At 41.2% G+C, this 26,903-nt stretch overlaps 1 protein-coding gene across 13 annotated transcripts in view; it reads right to left on the bottom strand.

Moving 5' to 3' along the window:
* Window positions 1-26,903, bottom strand: part of Ryr3 (ryanodine receptor 3) — a 547,337-nt gene that overhangs the window by 335,771 nt on the left and 184,663 nt on the right. For 10 of the 13 annotated variants that reach the window (XR_010064867.1, XR_010064868.1, XM_063284950.1 and 7 more), the window contains exons 3-4: window positions 16,014-16,121; window positions 9,522-9,542 (exon numbers count right to left, since the gene is read on the bottom strand). Coding sequence is in view for 11 of the 13 variants with exons in the window: in XM_063284950.1 (XP_063141020.1) it covers window positions 9,522-9,542; window positions 16,014-16,121 (129 nt within the window). In the remaining 2 variants the exon portion in view is untranslated. The remainder of the gene's footprint in view (window positions 1-9,521; window positions 9,543-16,013; window positions 16,122-26,903) is intronic. The other 3 variants (XM_063284953.1, XM_063284952.1, XM_063284951.1) reach the window with 1 other exon arrangement.

Here is a 26,903-nt window from a genome sequence, read left to right on the forward strand (position 1 = left end):
CAAACTCTGTAAAGATATTCTCTCCCTTCTAAGGTTCTCTATCGTGGAGAATCAAAACGTGGCATGAGAGTAGACATCCATTTGCAATTTTACACTTTGATTTTCTACTCATTACAGTTGAGCCTGAGATGCTCGCTGCAGAAAGCAATGGGATGGAATCCTAAACTGTTTGCCTCCTTCATGTGGGGCACATCAGTCAAGGCAGTGCTAACTAGCCCTTTCCAGCAGTGGTTCTCAACCCGAGAGTTGTGACCTCCATAGGAGTCACATATTAGATATCCTGCATATCAGATGTTTATATCATGATTCATGATGGCAGCAAAATTACAACTGTGAAATAGCAATGAAATAATTATATGATTGGGGTCACCACAACATGAGGAACTATATTAAAGGGTCACAGCATTAGGAAGGTTGAAAACCACTGCTTTAGACAAAGGTACTTGAACGAAGGCCTTCATATTCTGGGCATCTTCCAGGGCCTCTTAGGATACCAATAACAATCTGAATCATGAGGTAGAATTTTAATGAAGTTCTGACAAGAGGAAGAAGGTACCAGCTTCCTGAATCCTACATTCAGAGCCTTCCCACTTAAGGGTAGCTGATGTGGAAGAATCATTAGGCTAGAACATACCTACAGTTACAATGGATGCTGCGTGTAAGGGGGAAAGGTCCAAGGTGACCACGATTCCATCTGGGTCTCAGCTGTTGTCCCAAAGGCAGTAAGGTGACTATGATCCTAGGGAACTTCACCTCTCTCGCCCCAGTGCTGTCTCTCACTGTCCCTTCATATGACAACACTGACGACACCTTGAAGACAGTGCAGAGAGGCTGGTCTCCTATAACTTCCCTTATTTTTAAATATAAGCATTTACTGCTGAACGAATTCAACAATCTTCCTCAATTCATGCCTGCCAATATATATCCCATTCACCATCCCCCTGCTTTATAGCTCACTGAATCCAGCCAACCCTTCCTCTTGAAAGCACCTAGGATAATGTTTCCTGGAAGAGAAGGTGGTCGGAGTATTTAGTTCATGTCATTAATTTTATAATACAATGAAAGCATTTTAAGACAGGAGAGACAAAGGCCAGAGTCTAATGTAAGAAACTGAGAATTCTGGGTCATTAGTGTCAATGGAATGTGGATATGAAAGTAAAGGAGTAAAACAATTTTAACAAAAAAGTAATTGGTTCACGTCTTTCCAAAGTATACTTGTCATTGGGCGCAGAAGCACAACAGCATGAGCAGGCTCTTCCAGGATGCCTACCTGGCATTCGTTATGCTTGGGTGTGGTCTATGGGGTAAGGTCTATGGGTCACTTAGAGACTGGTGATGTGGAGACAAAATTGGTTCTTCCTCTAAAACCAAATGCCCTGAGAAGGAAAAGCCCCTGGGTGCTGTACTCTTAAATCCTGATGGCATGACCAAAGGCAGCTAAGGAATCGTCCACATTTTTAAAGTTTTGGTTGGCAAAAGCATGGTGATAAAGTGCATGCGTATTAGGTCTGAAGCCTTGGGTTCAAGTCCCAAAGCCGACAAAGAGTTTGACTTCTAAGCACTGCAGTAGGCTTGTGCAGCCATTTTCGTGTCCCCTGTCCTGAGCTACTATGGCCGGCGAAATGGCACTGAGATCCATGGTAGTAGGCCTGGGTTGTGACAAGGATTATGCATGAACCAGGAGGTGCATATCGTTCACCAGTGGTGAGCAGGAGGCTGCTTGGGTTGGCTCTTCTAAGATGCTGCCACACTTTTCTCTGAGCATACATGCTACAGAGAAAGCAGACTGCTGGGATGCCGCTCTAACACACGGCTCTTACTGTGGCACCTTTAGAAAAACGAACTGACAGGAGACATTTGTCAAGATATTGATGACATTTATACTGATGACAAGTATACTTTGGAAAGAAATGAGCCAATTACATTTTTATTAGAATTAATTTTCCCCTTTCTTTCATATCTAACAAATTTTTTAGAAGTAGATACTGCCAAGTTCATTCTTCACATGAAAGGATCCATCAACCAGATTTGCTTTCAGTTACAGCCCTGGTTCTTAGATGAGCTCCTCATACTTAGAGCATTGGTGAAATAGTGGGCCAGTGCCATACAGGGCGAGAACCACGAGCTTTGCCCAATCATTTCCTTTTTTACCAAATTTAATGCATAACCAATATTTCCTTCCAAGAATCTAACATTGTAAGGACCATGAATTGAAAAATTTTAAAACTTTCTCTATCATTTTTCCCTACTAGAACATTAGTTTGTCTCAGGGATTGACAAATTTAAAAACGGGAGTAAATTTTTATAACAAAGCACTTACTACTTGCACTCAATGAGTCCTACTGTGTGCAAGAACCTCTCTACCCATATGCACATAAAGCACCTCAAACTAGCTATCATTTGCTGTCTGACCCTTTCTTTTCTAAAGTTCTTACAGATATTGTTTACCTTTTCTTTTCTAAGCATCCTATACCAACAACTATTCTATATTTCCCATCCTTCTGTCTATGCTGTACTCGCCCCACTCTGATCTTGCTGCATAAAGATAAATTCATGCTGTTTTCTCTACATTGATGCAATACACCAGGACCCAACTTCATATTCCTGAACAAAACAGCTTGAGTTCTCCTAAGGGTACAGCAAGTGACATTGGGTGAAGAAACTTATTCTCTGAGCTCTGTGTACGTGGATCCTACAGATGAAAGATGTTTCTGAACCCCTCGTGGGTTCATTATAGAGAAGGAGTCCTGGATCCCTGCTGTAGGCCAAAGTCCCAAGAGAACTTTGCACAAAAACAAAACAAGCGAAGTAACCCACAACACAAAAAGTAAACCACTTTCCTAAGATTTTGACCTCATGGATCTGTAATAGGCCTGTCTCTCATTGTGATTCTTATTCTGGGATGATGGTGGGAGAGATATGTGTATACTAAAGCTTAACTATAGATCCTCATGCATGGCAGGTAAATGCTCCACTATTAAGTTGCATTCCTAGAGTGATTCTCAGGTTCTCACAGCCATGCTCAAGATCCACACTTCGAAGACCTTTCGAAGCCATTCTGAACCCTTCGTCCATATAATTAGCATGACACTTGGCAATTAGTAAGTACTCTACTCTCAGAAGATTCTTGTTAGATCCATGATGGATTTCTCCAGAGCTCTATGGATGTAATAAAGTAATACTATTGCTTCCCACTGGCTTTGACAATTTTAGAACTGGTAATTACATCCTCCCTGCCACTGTCTCACCTTTGTTGCCACACGTGTGACACAAGAAAATGCACACAGCTCTACTATAAAGTCTATATGTTGGGAGGGCTCAAGACTGCTCTGTCTTGAAAGAGGAAGAGTTCCAGCCCTCCCTTAGCCTTGGTCCACACAGCCTCACCGCATTAGCAGTCATCTGGACCCTTGTCTATCTGCCTCTGGTGCAATCTGAGCCTTGCTCCTCACCCCTGTACTCCTCAGAACCAAGAGAGAGGTGGAGAAGGAGTTGGGAGAACAGAGTGGATTAGGAGACAAGAATTGGCATCGACACATGCCGCTCCCAATTCTGGAGTCAGTTGCCTCTGATCTACTGCTGTCACTCTGGCTTCTGTGTCTTGCACGGTCACAGACCTTCAAGATACGCCTTCCTCAGAATTCTGCACCCTCATCTACTCTCCTCCACTTCTGTCTGTGTCTGCTGAGTTGGTACCTCTCTGGGTCGTAAATGATTTAATACTTAGGCAGTCCTTTCACTGGCTTTTCTCAAGAGCCCTCTTCGAGAGACCTTGTTTAGAATCAAGTGTTCCTTTCACCACCTAGATCTTCTGGCAGAGGGGAAAAAAATCCCACTTCATTTTAAAAACAATTTTTCTCTACGTCTGAGTGGAATCTGGGAATAGAATAGAGCACACACCATCGGATCTATTTTCTCCCCATTGTGTAAAAGGGGAATTTGTCAAACTGACACGGGGAGGGTAGCATACTGGCCTGATAACAAATCCCGACTTCCCCAAACCATGGGCCCTCAGGGCTTTGTTGCAAGAGAAGAAGGCATTTTAAGTGGCATTCCACAAAGCTCCCAGGGAGTGGGAGACCTCCTTACAGATACCATTGCTCATAATTTTGGGGAATTTAAAAAATTTCTATAAGTTTAAGGAAACTAAAAATCAGTTGCATTCATTTGCCTTTCAGTTTTTTTGTTTTTGTTTTTGTTTTTGTTTCTTCATTTTCCCTTTTCACTGGAGGGGGGGAAAGTAAGTCAGTTCTTTCTAAATAAGCTTTGTGGTTCCTAATAATGCAGTGTGATAACTTGATTCTGAAAAGAGCATTGTGGCAGTCACTTCTTACTGATTGGGGTCTCCAGAAACTCAAAGAATAATCAGATGTAGGCTGAAAACAGTAGTAGATAGTTATCCCTCAGGGAGAAGCAAATCTGGAGATGGACAGACTGGAATGAGGTAGTCTACTCCTTTATCTGGCCATCATTCCACTGCCCTGTTATTGATATATACCAATAGTTGTGCATATAGCTTGAAGAGTCAAGAAAGGATGTCAGCCTTGCAGTTCCACCCTAGACGACCATGTCAGGAGACCAGAAGATGGAGAGGACCACAGAAATGCTTTTTATTAAATGAATGGAGGACTACAACATAGTGTGCCATGGCTATGGACCACAAGATATCTGCCATCTCAAAGAGAATACACTGTCTTATTAGGTTTTCATATCTAAACAAGGTGTGGGGAAAACAAAGGCTAGAGAAATATTTTATTTGTCACTGTGAATGACACATCCCATGTTCTTTACACAAAGTCCTATGCTACCATTAAGGAGATTTAGGTAGCCTTTCCTCTGATTAGAGCAAATTTCCTCCAATCTCACACTAACTGGGTTTGGCTTAAGACTGCTAATAACACAGGCATAAATAGTGCCAGAATTTAGCCCTAAAATTAATCTCGGTGAAACAAACTCTGAGACATTAAAGAGTGTCTCAATTTCTTTCTTGTAAAAGTTGTCATCCTTCACTATGACAACTTTTATCTGGCATCGATGGGAGGGAAGGCCCTCAGTCCTGTGGAGGCTCGATGCCCCAGTGTAGGGGAATGCTAGGGTGGTGAGGCGTGAGTAGATGGGTGAGTGGGGGAGCTCCCTCATAGAAGCAGGGGGAGAAGGATGGATGGGATAGGGGGTTTGTGGAGGGGAAACTGGGAAGGAGGATAATATTAGAAATGTAAATAAATAAAATAACCAATAAAAAAAGAAAGAAAAAGAAAGTTGTCATCCTAAAAACACACACTTGCTTAGATCAAGCACAGAGGAACTGGGATTGTAAAATAAAATGGTGTCTGTATTTTGGAATATATATTAAGATATAGAAGAAAGAAAGATGATACTGATTGTCCAGAGGATGGCATATGTGAAAAAATGGTCATGGTGGTGAACATTTGAGTTTCCAAGTGAAATCCTGTAGCAGTGTCCTTCAAACCCTGCTAATCCCACATTGATGTTATTTTCACATGACTAGATTACAAAATAAAGATACCAATTAGAAAGGCTATTTGGGATGTGAAAGAATTCTGGGGAGTGCGCTTTAGTCTTGACACTACGTTTGTTAACATGGTGACCTGGCTTGCCTCTCCTGGGTGGTTTTTGTTTCTGTAAAGCCAGTCTGGAATACAGCAGGTGCTCCCGCTGACACAGAGGGCTGTGCAAGGTCTCATGGGCTACAAACGAAATGGTGCGATGCCAGCTGGACCCTGCTTCAGGAGATACAGGACACTAGGGATGTCACATAATCTGACTCAGCGACTTCCTGCTTAGCAGCCCCTGGGGTGTGTAAGAAAAATAAAATTCTGGATTTAGCCTGAAGTCCCTCTTCCAAGATCAAGTTTCTGCCTATAAAGCAGATCTCACAGATATTTACTCTTTGTGCTTTGGAGAGATGAATATCTGTATGCGTGTGAAAAACGTGGCCATCTTCAGTGCATGTACCTCTGTGCTGAGGTAAAAGGATGTGCAGAAAAATTGAAGTAGCCGTTACTGAACAGAGCATGGGAGATAGGAAACGTGAAAATATCTTTTTGGCGCATGTCTTAACATACAGCAATGAAAACATCACCCTTTAGAAGGATGGACTTCAGGAACTAATTTTTAAAGTAAACAGATTAGGAAAAGTAGAGATAATGTAGGTTGTTTTTCTTCTGTTAGAATTGCATTTTAATAACAGAGTCCAATAAATGAAACAGAGGGATAGATACAGACACATTTCCTCTGTGCAGGTGGATAAGTTCAGAAATGCCATCTTTCTAAATGTCGAGAGATATTATTATGCACTGGAAAAAACTGTTTACATTTGGAAAAAACATTAAAGTTGAGCCAATATATTTAGGCAAGACTACATAATTATGGACTGACCGACAAAAAGGGAGTTGCAGGATAATACAGCATTTGAGATTCCTGCAAGTAAAACTCTGATGGTTCAAAAAGCCCGCTAGAGTTGGGCCTGAGAGAATCAGGGATTTAGCACTATGAATTGGCTATTTTCCAGTGCACTGGGAGCGGTAGAATCTAATAAAAATTACAGATAAATCGATACAGTTAGAGGTGAAGTCGGCATAGTCTAAGTGGCTCCGCACGAGGAGAGAGACAAGCATGTGGAAAGGATTTGCATTATTGGAAAAGATTAGGGTTATGAGAAAGGGTGGGAGGTCCATTCAGTAGGTTCATCTGATCGTGTTTTCTGGAACAAGCCTGGGAATATCACAGAGCCACTGTTTCTCCCACTGATATTGGCTGAAAATCGCAGCAAATCACTTATTGAACCTTGGTTTTCACACCTATGAAACTCATCCAAACGGATGCTCACAGGAGCAATGGATTGGGAAACAGCAGTTCATTCACTTGGCAAGCTGGGTCCTGGTAACTACACTTCTCCCAGGCTTTCAGAATCATCCCTGGGCTATGGCTATCATAACAGAGAGGCTGGATATAAATGTGGGGACAAGCCTAGCCACAAAATTGATAACAACAGACCAAAAGGTTTTGATATGCCATAAGGCTGAATATCCTCCCTCTATCCCCCAGTGTTAGGAAGCGGCCCATTTCTAGACTGAAAGAATATATACACATTTGAGCCACTGGATCATTAATTCTGAAATCCAGGTAAATTCTAAACTTGGATCAGCGTTTGGAGATAGTCTCTACTAAGCTGGCATGGAAAAAGCCCATGGGGAAGATAAAATGTAAAATTGTCAGGGTAGCAAAGAATGGAGACACAGTTGTTCAGGCTGCTGGGACGAAATGTCTTCCTATCCTCTGCGGCTGTGCTCTGAACTGCAGAGCAGAGCAAAACCTTTCATTTCAGAAAATCAACACCACAGCCTTCTCTGCATGGCTGACTCAGTAATCACAGTTGAGTTATCTGTACCTATAAAAAAAATGAAATCTGGAAATTTCTGTACTTAAGAAATAACCGAACGTTTCTAAAAACAAGCCATAATTTTGGAAAACTATAGAGATAAATACACAGAAAAGCAGTATGTTCTGCTCGACGTCCTCATAGCAAAGTTATGGAAACAGCAATATTTAGGGGCAGTCCCACCACGGATCTACCTCTCCTGCACCTTCCACACCCAGAGAGCAGGACTCAGGCAAGCGAGCAAGGAAAGGATCTTCTAAAGCAAACTCCTTACGACCCAGGCTTAATTTTCTCCTTTGGAACAAAGCTTTATTTTGTCCTGACACCTTCTGCTCCCCCTTGCATCCTCAGCCTAGGCTGAAAAGGAAGAACAGTTAAAAAAACACCTTTTGCCTCTGCAAACAGCCAGGCTCACCTCTGCAGACCAGGGCTCAGTGTACACCCGGGGTCCTCTAGGCCTTCTGGGATTTATTTCTGCTGCCTTCCCACTGTCATTCACCATGTCAGATGCTTGCACGTTCTCCAGATAGACAGTGAGGACTAGGGGATGAGACACTTGCCACAGGTGACCAGTGACGATTACACTGCCCCACTGGGATCAGGGACTCTCTGGCATATTAAGCTAATTTTTGTTTACTCAAATATCCAAATTGGTGTTTTAACTAATCTTTTGCGAATCAGAAATAAGCTATTTTTCTCTAGTTCAGTCAAATTCTCTGCAAATATATAATTTAAACTCTGGTAGCTATTAAAAATGAATGACACGATGAAAGAAACTGTCTAATAAATAAGTGGAAGGGCTTCTATTTTCTTAGGGTTTCTTGAATTCCAAATGCACTTTACTGGTAAAAGGTAAGCAAGTATCATACTTAGATTGTCTTTAAATCTGCATATCTAATAAATTACAGTCATGATTTCTCCCGATGAGTAATCCAGTCTCTGCAACCCATCTTAGTACCGGCCATCATATATCCCACCACACCAGTTACTTATCTTTAATTCTACATAATCTCTAATGAAAACATATTGAGGTTCTGGAAAACAAGTTCAGATACCCACATTCTTATTTGTCCTCTATGAAAGTTTAAGAGATATATTTAAATATTTTTGCCATGAAAATATTTTTACAAGCAAAAGAAAAACACCCATGTTAATCAGAAAGCCACCCTGAGATAGTGATTTGAGGAAGATATACCACCAGCATTTCAGTACCACAGCAAGAATGGCAAGAGCCCCAGGGTTTTTGTAACAACTAGCAAAGCTAAATGTTATCATGGTTACACGACACCATCAGGACCACATAAGCATACTGGGCTTATGTGCGGTGTTAACGTCAGCAGAGGATGGTATCATCACAGAACAGGCAATTACACTAACACTGCAGCAAGAATTACAAAGTGGAAGATCTCAGAAGATCTGGAGCTTTAAAAATTGTGTGCCTTCTTTTTTTCACTTGAAAATGTTTCTATGAGGAGATGAAGAAATGTAAAAAGCTAGTTAACCTTAATGGCTCTTCTTAATTGCGGACATTAACATTTAATTGTTCTGTTTGGGTCACTTTGGGAGATAGCACACAAAAAACAAAAGAATACCAAACTAGCTTTTTTCATTTTTATTATGAATTCCAGCCTCATGGGTGAGCAGAGCTGGAGTTGCATAATAGTACCAGGAGTCAGAAGCATCCAGAAGCTTGAATGAAAGCAAGGCTGCACACTTCTGTCACCTCACCAAGCTGAAAACCAAGGACACAAACTCTCTAGACCATATCAAGAAGAAAAAAAAAAAGGAAGAAACTTTAAAAGCAACATTCGATATCTGGAAAGGGAAAAATATGACAAAAAATAAAACCAAACCATGAGTCCACAGACAAGCTGTTCTCCCAGTTCCACAGCAGTGGTAGAATAAGGTGCCTGGCTGGGATTTCTAAGTGTGCAGCCACCTCTCAGCTCTACAAGACTGGAATGTGTGGTGCAGTTGTGTTTTATTTTTAAAACAGCAGAAGCACAGAGAATGGAAATGCCCGGAACATTTAACAAGTAGAAGGCCCAGGTCAGTACAAATACAGCTGGAGTCAGTTGTCCATGCAAAGTACATGTATATTAAGGAGGTAAAAACATACCCATTCCGAGAGGTCACTGAGCTAGCAAGGTAAGAAACAAAACAGTGAATGGATATCTTAGTGAGCACAGGGTTTGATGAAAGCTTTCAAATCATCTGAGGAATCGACTGAGGCTTATTATAGAAACCAGAAACAGACCACGGTGAGAAGGAAGTGGGCCGAAACATCTAAGCTGGAGACTATATCATCCCAGCTAGAATAAGAAGCAGCATTACACGTGAACGTATGCTGTTACTCTTTCTTTGTCTAGTCTTGTTGTCACTAAGAAACAGTAAACACACAAAGTGTTTATAGCCTAATTCTGACTTTCCCATGATGCTATTCACATTAGAAAAATCTACCCAAGGCAATTTGGAAATTCTTTATCTTAGAACTAGAACAAAGTATTAATCAACCTTTAAAAATTAATTTTAAGGGGTTGGGGATTTAGCTCAGTGGTAGAGCAATTGCCTAGGAAGCGCAAGGCCCTGGGTTTGGTCCCCAGCTCCGAAAAATAGAACCAAAAAAAATTAATTTTAAAAGGTAATTTGGTTTTTTATTTTTACCATGAAGTCATGTTTTCAAGACAGAACATTCTAAGTAAATACCATGCTATCAAAAAATTAGTCTAAAAATGAAATATGTTAACAATTCATTTCTTCATAAATATCACCTTACCAAGGAAACATTCAAATCCATCCATCAAACAAAGTCCCTGAATCAGATCACAACTTGTGGAAGAACAGTGAGAAAGTACAGGGAAAGGAGAAAAAGAAATAAATACATTTTGACAATTTGGCGTATATATAAAAAAATCACATAAACCTTTAGTTTGTAGTCCTCTCACTTACAACAATATTTAATTTCTCAAAAATAATGGCTGGCTACTTGAAGAAACAAATCTTGTGGAAGTGATGGAATAACTTTCCTTCTGTACAGGATTTTCCAGAAGAACTATGTTTCCAAAAGGTCAACGTATATAATCAACACTTTCCCTCTCAGAGGTGCTGTCCTACGTAGATTTTGGAAGGTTATCTTTGCCCACACCAAAAGCAGGAAAAGAATAAACACATTTATTCATTCTGTCTAAATATAGAAGTCAAAGCATTGAGCACAGTGGCTGATGAACAGGTCAGCGTTTCCACAGGGACTCCATGATGGGCTCTAGCTAAGCAGATACTCCAGAGGAACTGAGGTATGGACAACTTCCCATTTTAACCTGGTATATCACAACCATCAGGGACTGAACACCGACACAAAGTCCTCTTTCAGAGGTGTTGCAATTCAAGTCCCCGATCTATAAGAGATTTGCCTGGAATTAAATTTCTAAGGGGTTTCAATGTTGGACCAAACCTAACACCCTCCCACCTCCAACCCCCACCCCTGATCTCTCTGCTTTGCTGCTGTAACAATCACAAGTGAATTTGCAAGGGGAATTCCAATGCAAGGCAGATTTAAAAAGTAGGTTTTGACAAGCATTTGCAGGTGAGAGCAATTTGCCAAGAGATTTCTTATTTTGTGAGCGCAAAAATATTATTGGTTTCATAATAGGAGTTGATAACCTGCTCTAGATTAAAAAATGAATGGGGGCATGTTTCAGAGTCCTTGTAACTGGGTTTCTCCCTTCTAAATAATAATATGGCAAGTCAAACTAATTAAGAATTTATGGAATGAGACATACTACCATTGCACCATGACGCCTTCGGTTAAAAATGGACTGGTGTGATGTCCTGGTCTTAACAAAGTAAGGGATACAGGGGGCTGTCCTCAGGCTAATACTCTGAAAGGCAAGGAGAATACCTGAAAAAGTCACAAGGCAAGTTTTGCAACAGCTTGAGGCCATGCCTCTTTACTGACGAGTATTAAGTAACTTCATACTTTTGTACCTACTGTGGCTATTCTGGTGTAGCCTGACTATCCTGCTTTAGGGCTTTGGTGTAGGCAAGCTAGGATTATATCACCATATGAACGCAGGTCACAACGTATTTTTAGGTAAAGAAAACCTTATAAAGTATTCCGAGGGTGTAATGAATTACCTGTTGTTGGAGGTGAACCATTATTTGATTTAGTTCTCTTTTTTAAAGGAGTAATATTTTTAACATTGTAATTGGGTATCAAGCTGGTTCACAATTAATGCTCCCATTTCCGCCACAGGTCTTGTTCTCTTCCTAATCACATAATTCTCAATCCGAAGTTTTCCTCTGACAATTAGAAGGGGGACATAAAGACCTCAAAATCAGAGGCCAAAACTATATGACTAGTTGGAGTGGCTTCTCTTCTGTAGAAAACAGGAAAGCAGCTCACTTTATGCTCCTCACATGAATAGCATGATTAAGTTACGCTTCATTGCCTGTTTACAAGGTCACATGATCCTTGGTGACAACCCCTGGCTTCTCAGCAGGCATAGACATGCCATCTTCAAGAAGAGTCAATGCATTATGAACATGTCATGTCACATATGAGAATTTCTCTAGCAGACATTCTCTATACGATATTCCACACTCTAAGGACAAAGACAAATGAAACTGAAGCTCATATTAGAGTCGATGGCTATTGAGTAGATAACACAGGGAAATAGAGACGAACCCCTCTGAGGGTTGAAGGTTCTTGCAGAGATAATATTCTTCCAGGTCACATTTCCGATCAATGTTAGAAGGTTGAATGTATTACCATATAAGATGCTCAAGTTTATAAAGTCAAACATAATTTTATGCTTTTTTTTTTTTTTTGGTTCTTTTTTTCGGAGCTGGGGACCGAACCCAGGGCCTTGCGCTTCCTAGGTAAGCGCTCTACCACTGAGCTAAATCCCCAGCCCAATTTTATGCTTCTTGGTTATGGATAAAAGTAGCATTTGCATTGCAACCATAGCCTTCATTGTATTTAAGTATGTGTGTGCATGCATATGTATGCACACATAAATTTAACCTCTCCTCTTAGTTGTACAGCCTGACATCGATAAAGTCAGAGCCCTCTAGGAGAAGTGCGGTTAATACATGTGTTATGCAAGGGCTTTAATTTCTAGAGGCATCAGAACATTTAATGTTAGCCCTATTTGGAGTTGGACAGTGCTAGATTTGATGTGCATCTGGTCATTTCATGAGGAGCTCCTTCCTTCGATGCAGGTTGAATTTTCCTGAAAAACCTTGGCTAGGCAGAGATGAAGAAAGGCATTGTGCTGCTGTCCACTCTGACAAGCAGTTGTGAGCACTGATCTCATTTGATGATCACTCTGTGTGGAAGGGTACACGTTGAGAAGGTGGCAATTCAGGCAAAGAAACAGAGAAATAATTCATTCTAGAAATCACCTGGTTAGAATAGACAAGACTGAAGATATATCTGTGTGATTCTTAGGTGTGCTGCTGAACTAGAAATGAGTTAGTTTTGGAGGGTGAAGGGGTTAGGACTTGGAGGGAAATGGACATTGTTTTTGGCTTCACACCAGACTAAATCCTCATGAACATTCCATAAACCAGAGGTCAACAGAGGAAATGTGAAAATACTTTAACATTTGCTTGTAAGCAGCTTAGTTCAAACACCTGTCATAGAGTCGGCCTGTGTCAAATGTCTATTGTTTAGTAATTTCTCCAGAACAAAATTAGATAAGAGTAGATCAGGAGAAGAGTGATCCAAAGGTGAGATTAGCTTGGGCACGCTCTGAAAGGTGCTGGACCTCGCTGCCTAGAGGCCCTCATAATTAATTCTCCCTTTCAACGTACAGCTGACTCTCACCTGCCACTCGCTGCAGCTAAGGACATTTCAATAATAATTCTCCACTGTTAAACTTGGCTTGGTACCTTTGTTTTCTTTGTTTGCATGAGAAATTACTGCAGGGGTGGTAAATCCTTGCAAAAGGGCTTCAGTACACTCATCGCGTGAAAGAGCAAACGGCCAAAATCATTTTTAAAAATGCCCAGTTTGCTGCACAGCAGTGAACAGGTGCAGCACACAAGGACCAATTTTTGACTAGAAGGGAAAAAAAATTACACTCTTCAAGGCCTTCTGTTTGGTGGCAGTCGTGATCATTACTGAAAGTAATACTTATTTAAAAGTAGTGAATGGCCATTTCCAAACAGAATGGCATGGCATCAAAAGGAGGCAGCATCCTGCTCACACATCCCGGGGCTCCCCTGAGTCTCATTATGCTCTGTCGTTGTTAGCTCACTTCCCTCTTTATTCTTTCCTCTTTATTTCTCAAACTTCTTTTCTTCTCTGCCGAGTATTATCTTCGAAAATCAAATTAGCAGCTAATAGTAAATGTGCACAGTCACTTTAGGAAAGCAAAACACACAGACTCAAGAGATCACATAAAAATAGCATTTCTCACGCTAAAGACAGAGTCCAGATGCAAGTGTGAGGGGATTGCAGGTGGGTTCAGGGCCTGAAGCTCTTATCCAGGTAACGGGTTTATAGAGTCACCAGTGGATACTAAAACTATAAAAAATTCTTCTTCTATCTCTAAGATTTCCAGTCAAGAATAGCAATGATAATAACAATAATAAGAATGGAAATAGCTATTGAACCTTGTTTATATTTATTATAATGCCCCACAAATGACAAGAGGATACATTTTGGACACTGAACCAAAATGTTGTGGTAAGTATTGTGACTATTATCTAATAAATAATTAATAACATAAGGGCAGATCAGCATACTTCACCCCCCCACCTCCAGTCCTCCAGCCTGCCTGTCTCCCAGGAGATCTGGCCTAACCAGGAACACAGGAGGACTGCTCTAACCAGGGACACAGGAGGCCTACTGTGACCAGAGACAGCACTGCCTGCCTTGCAGGAGGCTTTCTCTAACCCAGGTCACACAGTTTTGCCTGCCTCCAAGGAGGCCTGTTTCCATCTGAGGCACCCAGCTTCCATTTCTTTAAGTGGAAGGAGGAGGGAGTGGAGCCAAAGGAGGTACAAAAATGATGTTACCCAGGCCAAGGCTCTAAGGAACAGAGAAGAGTTATCATCGTGTTGTTGAATAAGCCAGATTAATCTAATCAGAAGAGTGAAGAACCACAAACCTTTGACATTTATGATCCTGGAGATATAGACACTCTTATTACATAGGTAAGAGCATCCTGTCTCTAAGCCTTTAGAAGTCTTATCTAAGATCACATTAAGGGCTGGAAAATAACCAAGATGTAAACATCAATTCAATCACATCTACAGTCCCTGTTTCTTCAGCCACAAATATATTGTGTATGACTTTATTAATGTCAAATTGTGTATGACTTTATCAGGATAAACTATGCTTCTTAGTAACTGCAAACCAACTGTCCCCAGAAGCAGTATGTTTTCTGGGACAGGAGAAAGAAACTAAAACTTGTATTGTGAGTGCAGAGTGTAGAGAAAAACCATAGGAAAGCTTAGGGTCGTCTGTGCAATACACTTGCAGGTGAATGGAGGTGTCTGGGATGATCTACTATCTACTGGTTCCCTGAGGGATGAGGAGGGATTACACAGGGAAGACAGAGGAGGAGAAAAGCTGTGCCACACTGAGGAAACAGCAGATAAGTAAGGTCAGGAGTGAAAAGGGCCGGAAGGTTGGGGGTAGCACTAGGGATTTTAGTGTGTCTGGGACACTGAGTGCTGGGTAGGTTGGAGTGACAGATGAGGCAGAGAGCTGAATAGGGTTCAGCTGTAGGGTTTTCAGCTGTGTTGGGGTATTTAGGATTCATCCCAAGCTGCTGGGGAAATGAAGGAATTTAAAACAAGGGAATACAATCAATTGGGCATGCATTTTAGAAAGAACTTCACGGTGACTTAGGGGGAAGATGGGGAAGAGGCAGTTAGTACAAAAGGAATGAAAACAGGCTGTCTGAGTATTACAAAAGACAGAGTGCCATCAGATGGAGGGTGGGGCATGGAAATGGGGCAGAAGTGCTGAGTTTGAATAACCATCCACTACAATTATCCTAATTGATGATAAAGAGACACAAAGGAGCAGGTCAATAGGAAGTAGGAAAATAAAAAAAAATTATGAAATCCAATCCTCTGACTGGAGAACCTTTCTGGAAGGTAACTGAGCATCGTTCTCAGATTAACAGTTGTGACAACAGAACCTTAAGGGAGTCCTGTATTTGCTCATCATTGATGAGATCAGCCTGAATTCTTCAGGAGACTGTTGTAGAAGACTGCTATGGACTCCCAACTCTGTTCAACCAGAGTCATAACATCTGTGAGATCCTCCATTGAAAAGCACGTGCTGCCCAGGCGTTTTTAGTCTCAAGGTGCTCTTGGACTCTCTCCATGTTCCCTGCTAGACTCTGAGGTAAGAGATGGGAGAAAGGAGCCTAGCCAGCATTAGTGGTGTGCTCATCTATTTTCTGAGGGAGGCTGGTCATTTCAAAGGAGAAAGGACTAGAGTTGCTGAGTAAGTGATATCTAAACTTGGAGGAAAAGTTTCCTATCGCTACATGGAGGTTTTCCAGTTCTGAATTGGAGGGGTGAAATGTCAAATATGCTTTTGGGGTATGGGGTGATCGATCTCAACCCAGGGCACGATTTAGGTACTCACCCCTTCTCCACCATTTTCAACGGTGTTGGCAAGCATTTCTTGCAGTGCTCTGACAGATAAGGACTGTTCCAGCACGAAATTGCAGACACAGAGATCTGGAGGAATGTACTGTGGAAATAAAACCAGAGTGAGGATACTGGCTCATACCAGTCAGGGATCAGATACACAGTGGCATCACAAAAACAGTGGCACCTACAAACTAGATTATGACAGCTGAATGGAGGAATAGAAATGGGACAAGGTAGTGTTCCTGGATTCAAGTTAGATGGGGTTTCATTTGGACTTTAAAGGATGAGAAGAAGCAAAGTGTCAAAGGAACAGTAGCTAAAATGTCAGGATCAGCTTGAGTGAAGCCTGGTACTACCTAAATGAAGAACACACACACACACACACACACACACACACACACACACACACACACCTGCTGAAGAAGGGGCAGAAGGAAAGGAAAGGCTCATCTATACTCAAGGCTAAGTGAGGTCAAAGGAAGAAATCCACTGATAACCATAAGAATTCACAGGAGAGAAGCAGAGAGTGTGGCTTCAGACTACAATGACTATGTAGGAAATCTGTTTATTTGTAAAGAAAACCTGGATTTTGTCATAAACAAAGCGGCGGCAGCTAGGGGATTAAAAGCTACGTGGCCATAGCTCCGAACAAGGAAAAGTCTACACAAGAACTTGTGACCCCTATTGTAATCATTCTAATATGTGAGAGTCACTCAACAGTGATCAGCTAACATCATAGCATTAGCATTTGTTCTGGTATATTTCTCACCAAATGGCTGAGACACCTGCCCTGAACACTGCTGGTAATAGCTAACACTTATCAAATGAGCATCTTCTCCATGTCAGGCACTCTTCTAAATGTTCTGCATACATTAATTAGCACACCTAGCCCGGACCAGCACCCAGTAAGACAGGCACTCCTGAGGCACTGGTCATTCAGGCCATCTGTGTACGTTTTGGATTTGGCTGAGTCTGATTCACTCAGAGGCAGACTGTGTCTAGAGTTTATGCATTTAACCATATATTTCCCCCATAATAATGAAGATAGTAATGATTTCCTACAATTAGAACATTTTAGATGAGCAAATATTTATGTCTTGCATTTCTGCAAATACAGTGTTTAATGTTAAGAAAGATGAAGCAAACAAACAAAACAAAGCCGCTGTCCTCAGGACCTTATTACAGTCCAGTTTCAAAGTCCACTCTCTTCCTTGGATATACAACTTGTGACTTTCTTGAGTGCCATTTTTCCTCTGCCAATACATCGGCACCATGAAAATAGTAGCAATGAGAAACATGGGACTGCAAGGTAGAAAGAAGGTGGGCGTGAGTGGTAGTTTGGGCAGAAGGGAGTCTCAGGGACAGTCTATGTCTTAGTTTCTTGTTGAGCTAGTCTATTGTGTTCAGCCTTCAACATGAAATCTGTTTAAAGAAGAATATAAAGATAACAGAATGTCTTAACTGACAGAGAGTAATAAACCTCCATCACACAATCGAGCAGTCTCAAAGAGGAATTAGCTATGAAACAATCAAGAGAACCACAGCTGTATCCAGGTCTCTGTGCCTGACAGTCAGAATATCCTTTGTGGGTACATGTCTTCAAAGTTGACATCAGGTGGTTCGCGCCTGAGCATTTCCCTACGTGTGTACTAATGATGAGTTACATATCCTCAAATAACCTTGGCTTTTGTGCTTCTGATGGAACACTCCCCCCACCTTTGTGAACTTTTCTAGAGAAATAGAGAGAAAAGATTACCTAAAAAGGAGATCTGATTTACCATGGTTTGGGAGGGAAAAGGGGTCACCTTATCCTAAGCACGCCCTGCCTACCTCATAAATATTCATAAAACCTTTAAAACAGTACACGGTATGGAATTGCTGGACTGTTATTCCTGCTTTGGGACAGCTCACTCCAATTTCTTTCTGGAGTGCTTTCTTTGCTAAGTAAACCACTTAAACCTTGTCTCTCAACCTCATCTCTCCTTTGAGAAGAAGAGAAAAGCAGCTCCTCCACCCCCCACCGGCTGTTCTTCAGAATAGGAAACAGCCACTGACAGCTCTTCCTAATGCCTCGAAACAGGCGAAGCTGTTTCCATGGAGTCTGATTTAAAGGTAAAGGTAGCCTTTAACTAAGAGTCAGATAACTTCCCAGACTTGTGTTCTCTATTTAAATAAAGATAATGGAATTGACTGTTCTGAGTTACTTTAATTTTCATGTGTTTGTGCATTTCTCATCTTTCTCCGACCTCAATGTCCTGAAAAATAAGAACTCACTTTCCTGAATATAAGACAGTGTCCTGTAGGTTGAATTCTCTGGGAATGTTTTCAATAGAGCTTTAAGATCCTATTTTAAAAGTATTAATCTGGGAATGGACCATCCTATCCCAATGGCTACTACATATGGTGACTTCCATTTTAAAGTACTTTTCTACTAAGGATTTGAAGGAATACCTTTGTTTGTTTCTTTTTATTAAATTATTTTATTTACATTCCAAATGTTGCCTCCCTTCCTGGTCCCCCTTCCCCTTTACTTCTGAGAGGGTGCTCCCCACTCACCCACTCATCCCCACCTCACCCCTGCCATTCCCCCTCTCGGGGGCTTCAAGTTTCTACAGGAGTAAGCACATCCTTTCTCACTGAGGCCAGACAAGGCAGCCTTGGCTACATATGTGCCAGGGGTCACAGACCAGCACCAGCTTTTCGGTTGGTGTCCTAGTCACTGAGAACTCTGAGAGGACGGGGTTAGTTGACACTGCTGGACTTCCTATGGGGTTGCAATCCCCTTTAGTTCCTTCAGCCCTTCCTATAACCCTTCCACAGGGGTCCCCACACCCAATCGAATGGTTGGCTGTAAGTATCTGCACTTGTCTCAGTCAGTTGCTGATGGAACCTCTCAGAGGACAGTCATGCTAGGCTCCTCCTGTCTGCAAGCACAACATGGTACCAGCAATAGTGTCAAGGTTTTATGCGTGTGCATGGAATAGAGCACATGTTGGGTTGGTCACTGGATGACCTTTCCTTCAGTCTCTGCTCCATTTTTGCCCCTGCATTTCCTTTAGACAGGAACAATTCTGGAATCAAGATTCTTGAAGATAGGGGGGGTGGTCCCATGGACTAGAGATGGTTTCTTCAGGTTCTGTCTCCCCACTGTTGGATATTTCAGCTAACGTCATCTCCATTGGGTCCTGGGAGCCTCTCACATCCCGGGTCTTTGGGACTTCCTGGTTCCCCCACACTTCACCCCCAAATGCTGCACATTTCCACTCATCATCCTGGCCCTCTGGGCTTCTCTCCTGTCCTCTTTCCCTCCCTCACCCCTCTCTCGCTCAGGTCCCTCCTCCCTCTGCTGCGCAGGATAATTTTGTTTCCCCTTCTAAGTGGGTTTGAAGTATCCACGCCTGGGCCCTCCTTCTTGTTAGGTTCATACAGTCTGTGAGTTGTATCATGGGTTTTCTGAACTTTTGGGCTGATAGAAAGAATACTGTTCTATTTAAGTTCTTTCTCCAGAAGATCTGCCTAGTCAGGAAATCTAAAAGCCTAGTTGTTCTGGAATTCTAGTAGAACAGGAATTTCCCTGACTCTCATCATGTTTGTTTATCCAAGGAGAAAGGATATTGCCTACAAAGAGCATCACACTTTACTTTTTCTTTTTTATTCTTTCTATTTTTCTTTGTTTTCAAAGGACATTCCCACAGCAGGTGATTAACTCATTTTCATGGGACTGAAGACAGTCAGCAGCTGGGACTCACATCTAGCAGGGTGCAAAGTAGCACAATGATAAGTAGTGCACAATTAGATGATCAACTACTTCCCTGCAGACTTTATGCTGCAAGCATATACTACCCAACACAGTATCTCAAAATATGCCATTTAAAGAGATTTTATAGAAGTGAATCTACATGGGTTCCATGTCACCAGATTATAAAATGGAAACACAATCTTTCTTTCTCCTTGGCTTCCTTAGACCATATAATTTGGAGATTTTTCCATCCAGAAATGTCTGCAGCTAAAGTTTATATTTGAAAAGGGGCTTTTGGATGAGTCAATTAAAGAGCCTCATTATGCATGTCTTTAATAACTAATCTATTTAATCAATTTCTTTCATAGCACCAAGTATTTGAAATCCTTCCTTGCATGAGATTCCCCGACCTGTCAACCTTTTTTCGCCGTATGATTTGCTTAGAGAGGAGATAGGAACTCTCGTCTCTGCCATCATTCATTAAGATGGAGGGCTGGCGATAACATGGACAATTGTATCTGTCCTTTCCCTCTGGGTATTAAATTATCAAGGAAACTTACTTTCATTAATGGTATGAATAGGTACACTTAAACAGGGGATAGTTTGCATTAGGAGGATATATATCAAAGGAGACAATCTTAAAGATCCTGATGGTTTTGTTTTTTGTATCTCTAGCATTTGGCCCCTGTCTGCAACTCTTTATATTTGGAAAAGTAATCATTTATTATTCTAATAGCACCCAGAATAATGAACGTGTGGGCAATGTCAATGGAGAGAACAGAGTAACAGAACTATCTGGAGGAAAAACAAGATGCAACCTGTGACATGAATGAGCGCAGAGTCATGTGAACCTCTATGCCAGCTGCCACCCTTAATTAAACTTCAAAATGGACTGAGTTCCCCCCTCTACACCCCTGAAAAATGAGCAAAGGCTGCTTGCTCTTCATAGCTCATCTGTCTGCAGCCAGGAGAGTCTCTTGAGTGGTCAGCTCATTGTCTCAGTGCTCGGGAGCCTGTGCCTCAGTCACTCTGTCTGCCAGACATAAGCACATATTTGATGATTCTCGGCACGGAGTAAAAGGCTCTGTTGATATCTGTTCGGAAATAGTTCCTCATCACTCTCTCAGCCTTGTCCTTAGCCTACACGAGCATTTGATTTCAGTGTCCTACAGGAAACCTTGAGGTGTCAGAGCCATAGTAAGCCAGGAACAAGTGTTCATTTGGCCCCACTCTGTGTAAAATTTCAGGGAGGTCCATCTAGCTATCTTCTATGCCCTATAAAGTTACAAAACGGCATAGATTTTCTGAGACTTGCTGCAAACCAGCTGGTGGGTGCTGGTGCCCACATCAGCAGAGCCTTCACACTTCTTTAGTATCCCACAAGAGCCACTCCACACTGTATTAGCAAGACTAGTAAAGCCTTCAAAGAAAAAGAGTAAGGAGTCAAGGACAAGGAAGAGAATCACTACCTCTCCCTCGCAAAGTAAACCATGGTCTGTTTTAACCTGTTATGGTTTTGATGTGCTGAAGTCAATCTATTCAATAGGAGTGGCTCTTTGAAAAATTGGTCTGATTCCACTTCAGTACCCTAGTAGGTAAAAGAGCACATGCTTGATTCTCTGTAATCCTCTAATACCATCCGGATATGTATTGCTCAAAGTAACTGCAGCTGAGCACAAATTGCATTGAGCCTCCCCAGCTGAGCCATTTCTCCAGCTCTCCTGCTCAGGGTTTAACATATTTTCTTCTCTCACTGTTATGACCTTTTTGACTTCTGTTAATTCACCCATTTCACATAGTGCCACATCTCAGTGATGTTCCTTTTACGTGACTCGGTGGCCCACGAAGCAAGTTAGAATACTCTGTGCAGAGTGACAGTACTGTAGGGTGACTCAAGTTCAAATCTCTGTTCCACAGTTATTAACTTAATGACGGTAGGCAGGAGATTTAGTTTTTCTGCTCCTTAGCTGCCTTCTCTTTAAAATAGCATCTCCTCAGATAAACTTCTTAGGTTTGAAGAGTTTGAAAAAACGGATTCAGGTAATGGGCATGAGTAATGAAAGAGGACACAAAGATACTTGTCCTTGTAGTTCTAACCCTGTCATAGACTTTCATTTTTTTTTTTTTGGTGGTGGAGGAGTGCATAAAATTACATTTGATGGTGAAAGCGAAAACACCAGTAAAACGCTCCACAACTCCAGCGTGGCCATCCACATAGGAGTGCTCTGAGATGTCCAGTCTTTGGGTCCAGTCAATTTCACTGTATGAAGATATTTCATCTGCAAGTTCTTTATAATAAGCCTTTGAAATTTTCTAAAAGTTTAAAATTGGGGCTAGCATTTAGGAAATACTTAATACTAGATGATGTTCAACAAAAAATAATGAGTTGAAGTATCAACGGCTTATTTAAATATTCATTTGTTTGTACCTTTTGTTTTTAAATCACTATTTTGTATGGAAAGTAGGCAAAATTTCTGACCTTTGAGATTGCATTGTCTCGTGGAATGGATAATTTTCAGACTGTGAGGCAGTCACAGTAAGGAAATCTATGAGAAGAACCATGATGAAGGGGGTAGAGGCGAGTGAAGGTGGGGGGTGATGGTGAAGCAGCGGGTGAGTGAACAGTTGGTTATGGATAAGAAAGTGTTTTTGTCAGGGTAGAATTACAAAGATAAAGAATTGAGACATGAGGTAAAAGAAGAAATAGGTGATGGTTTGAGAAGTAACTTGCATTTTTTTTAAACTTATCTTTACAGTAGTGAGATAGCACTAAAGAAAATTATATAGGAAATAATATAATCCATTTTAAACCTTTGAAAAACCAGGCTTGAATTAAAGATGTGGCAGTGGAGGAGACACTGGATGTGTTTAGAAAATCTAAAGAAAGTTAGGAGAGATGGAGCACGGTGACTAACTGGATATGGGGGATAACGCAGGAGAGAGGCTGACCAGGTTCCCATTGGTGGGATAGGGAACAAAGAGCAACCAGGAAGGCCAAGCCATGGTGAGACTACACTTCTTTTCTTTATAAAGTCTCAGCCTTTTACATATTTTGCTACCACAGCAGAAAACCAAAGAATGCATCCTCTTTATACTCCATCATCCTACTTGAGGTTGTCCAGTCAAGGGTCCAATAGAGCTGGAGTTGGTTGTCCTCTACTTTTCATTGTTCAGACAAAGGACGTCTCTTTCACAATGGGCACCATGCCTTCTGGTGCAGTGCTGGTCTCAGCCCCTAGTAACTTATCTTCCAGGGCCACTGTACGTACCCCATCTTACTACTCTGTCTCAAACAGGACAGAGAACCATGTTCTCAAGACGGCTCCATGTAGCTCTACTCAAAGACATGACTAAGACTATTTCAGAAGCTTTCTGGTATAAGAAATCATTCTTGTGTTTCCGAAAACACGCCAAGTCAATTAGACCTCAATGAGTCTGGAGAGAATTTGGATAAAATCGGTATCTTGTGGCACAACATTGGGACATACGGAGATGGATGTATAGTTTGTATTCAGGAGCATTGGATGAGACATGAGCTCATCCACCTACAGGAGACATGAGCTCATTATGAACTTCTGGTCAATTATTGATGGTACATAATTATCTGTACTGTGTTTGCAATTCAAAAGCAGAACAAAACATCTACATTCTACACCAAACAGATTTCACTTAAATATTTATACAGTTAAGTGCTTTGAAATCTGTTACCTCTAGAAGTTGTTGATAGTTCCTAAAGAAAAGTATATGGCAAATTAAGCTTTTTCTCAGCCTCTGAATTTCTAAAAAATACAAAACAAACCAACAATTATTTTATAACCACATTAGAAGTAGGTCAGTTGAGATATAGAGGAATTTGACAACAAGTAAGCAAAGAAATAAGTATGTCAATCCAGTCTCTATGTAACATCTGTCTGGCTATACATATATCAACCGACAAACCTGTCATCATCTGTCCATTCGACATGTATCAAGGTACCTATCTACATAGTTTGTGCCAGAGATTGAACTGCCCTTTAAGTATAATTTCATTTCCTTCTTATCTCAAAGCCCTTTTGGGGATGAGATTGTAGCATTTTATTTATGAGGAAAATGAAACGCAGAAGGAACACCCATTTAGAGCCTGCCCCGCATGTGGCCCATACATATACAGCCATCCAATGAGACAAGATGGATGAAGCAAAGAAGTGCAGACCGACAGGAGCTGGATGTAGATCGTTCCTGAGAGACACAGCCAGAATACAGCAAATACAGAGGCGAATGCCAGCAGCAGACCACTGAACTGAGAACGGGACCCCCATTGAAGGAATCAGAGAAAGAACTGGAAGAGCTTGAAGGGGCTCGAGACCCCATATGTACAACAATGCCAAGCAACCAGAGTTTCCAGGGACTAAGCCACTACCTAAAGACTATACATGGACTGACCCTGGACTCTGACCTCATAGGTAGCAATGAATATCCTAGTAAGAGCACCAGTGGAAGGGAAAGCCCTGGGTCCTGCCAAGACTGAACCCCAGTGAATGTGACTGTTGGCGGGAGGGTGGTAATGGGGGGAGGGTGGGGAGGGGAACACCCAGATAGAAGGGGAGGGGGAGGGGCTGGGGGATGTTGGCCCAGAAACCGGGAAAGGGAATAACACTCGAAATGTAAATAAGAAATACTCAAGTTAATAAAGAAAAAAATTAAAAAATTCCTTTATTAAAAAAAAAGAAATTCAGAAAGGTTGAAAGGCTTCCTCTCAGCTACATTGCTACTATAAGTATATAAACTTGTGTGGTGCTATATAATAATTATAATTTGTTCTCTCTCTCTCTCTCTCTCTCTCTCTCTCTCTCTCTCTCTGTGTGTGTCTGTCAATGCCTCTGTGTCTCTCTCTGTCTGTCTCTCGTTCTCTCTTCTCTGTGTATGTGCATGTGTGCATGTGCATGTATACAATATGCAGTGATCAAATCAGAGTGTTAAAAAGTTTCATCTCCATAAACATTTGAAATTATTATTAGCATATAATAGTTGTGCTTATATAGGGTCATATTTAAACAAGTATACCATGTGCACTGATCTATTCAGGTAAAGTTAAGGTTTTTATTCCCTCATATTACTTTGTCTTGGAGACCCAGGAGTGCCTGTCTTCCAGTTATTCATAAAATTTTATTAATTTATTATGAACTATTTTCTTTCCAACATGATTTGGATTATTTATCTCTTAAATTTCAAACCCAAATTCCCAACTCACTCTGCATCCTAGAGAAGAAAATGAACTTTGCAGAATTCTAATCTCACTGGGACACCTGTCTCCCAAATCTCATGGTTTAAAATAAAAGTTGGAATTTCATACTGGTTATTATTATTATCATCATTATCATTACTATTATCTGAGAATATAAAAGTGCAGACTGAAAACCTCTGGCAGGTAATATTATATTTGTCTTTGTGGCGTTATAAAATTGAAGACCAGTTATCTAGGTGAGCTTTCTATTTATTCAAAGAGGCAATTAAACTCTGCCAATGATGGGCCAAGTTCTGAACACAGAACACTTGTAAATGCTAAGACTGTTACATCCTGATTTTAAAAATCTGAGAGAACAGAGTTTGCTTCTTTCTGTTAAGGGCTATAATCTTGAAATAAATTAAAATGTACAAAACTTAAGTTATTACATTTATTTTGTTACGGTAAAAGATAGTGTTTTTTAAATATGTATGCACACATACACGTACACACACACACATATATATATATATATATATATATATATATATATATATATATATATATATATATATACATACATGTAGGTGTATATACTACTCAAAAAACTTGAACTCTAAGTTTTTACCTGGCCATTTCTGTCAAATCTAAAGGTACACACAATTTAAAATCGCAGCTTGAAGAATACTTTAGTAGAGATAATCAGGGAGAAATGAAAATGAGGTAAAGAAATCTTTCTGATGGTTGGGTAGCTTACCACTGAGAAGCAATGCTGTCAGTAAAAGCTTTAGGGTCTTAGTCCCTCTCCAGTGACTGAGCTGTCCTGAGACCCACAGCACCAAGTGAGCCTGGGAAGTCAAAGTGACCGCAGACAGAGTACAGCCTGCAGGTGTTGCCCTGGCTGGGTTCATGCTATCCCGAGAGAATATCCAGACCGAAAGGGCTGGAACATGCTAATCATGTGCAAAAGGAAAACAACACTATTAAACGCTGGGATGTGTTACTCATTAATAAGATAATATTAAAGATCTTGTGACAGCAAGCTTCAGTAAACATGTACTTTGAAAGGCCCCTTGCTGAAACATTTAAGAGAGATGCCACTGTCACTGGGAAGAAACCAAAAATTCAGGGAGAGTAAATCCCCACAAAAGTCTCACAGGGGAAAACCAACCTAACACGATAACAGAGGGAAAGCCACTCACGGCTGTGTCTCTCTCCCTATGCCCAGACACCTTGGCTGTGGACAGAGCCAGTGAAGTCCAGAGAGGATATTTCCAAACACAAGTGATGGTGATCTTTACGACACCAATTTCTCTTGGAAATGCCCAGGGATTTTTAAACAAAAGCCAATGTAAATATTAGTTTGCTCTGGAAATACTGCCGCAGAGACATGGTTGTTCAAGAATCTCCTGGGGAATCTCCTCACACTTCACACTTCTAGGACCTTTCTCCAGGAGACACTGGAGTGAGCCATGGGACTGTCAGGTTGGTCTCTGACTCATATTGAAGAGATTCTGCAGAACCACAGAACAAAGTAAGCAAAAGCAGTCCCGAGATGCTGACTCTTGATCTAGAGCCTTTTAAAAGTCACTTCACTCATCCACGCATAAAAGCTTATTTCAAATAACTAACCCTATAAAGAAGGATCCTCTCTGACAAGGTCACAGCTGGAAGGAACTCCGGGGTACCCTGGAAACCAGCATTCGGCCAAACATCTATTGTTTCTGGCAGTCAGGGACGGTGTTATCAAGAGCCTGTGGAAATCAATGCTGCAAATCTCATGCTCTTAAAAAATAAGAACGAGGGGAGAGAGAGCCAAGGAATGGGAGGAAAAACATGCTGGGCAGCTGGTTTATAAAACGTCTTCTGGGAAAAGCTTAAGTGACAGGTTGCATGGTTGATTTGGTTCTCTATTGAGCCAACTTTTTCCTCCTGCCTGG

The sequence above is a fragment of the Rattus norvegicus genome, chromosome 3, assembly GCF_036323735.1.
Source record: "Rattus norvegicus strain BN/NHsdMcwi chromosome 3, GRCr8, whole genome shotgun sequence".
In the NCBI taxonomy this organism is placed as follows: Eukaryota; Metazoa; Chordata; class Mammalia; order Rodentia; family Muridae; genus Rattus; species Rattus norvegicus.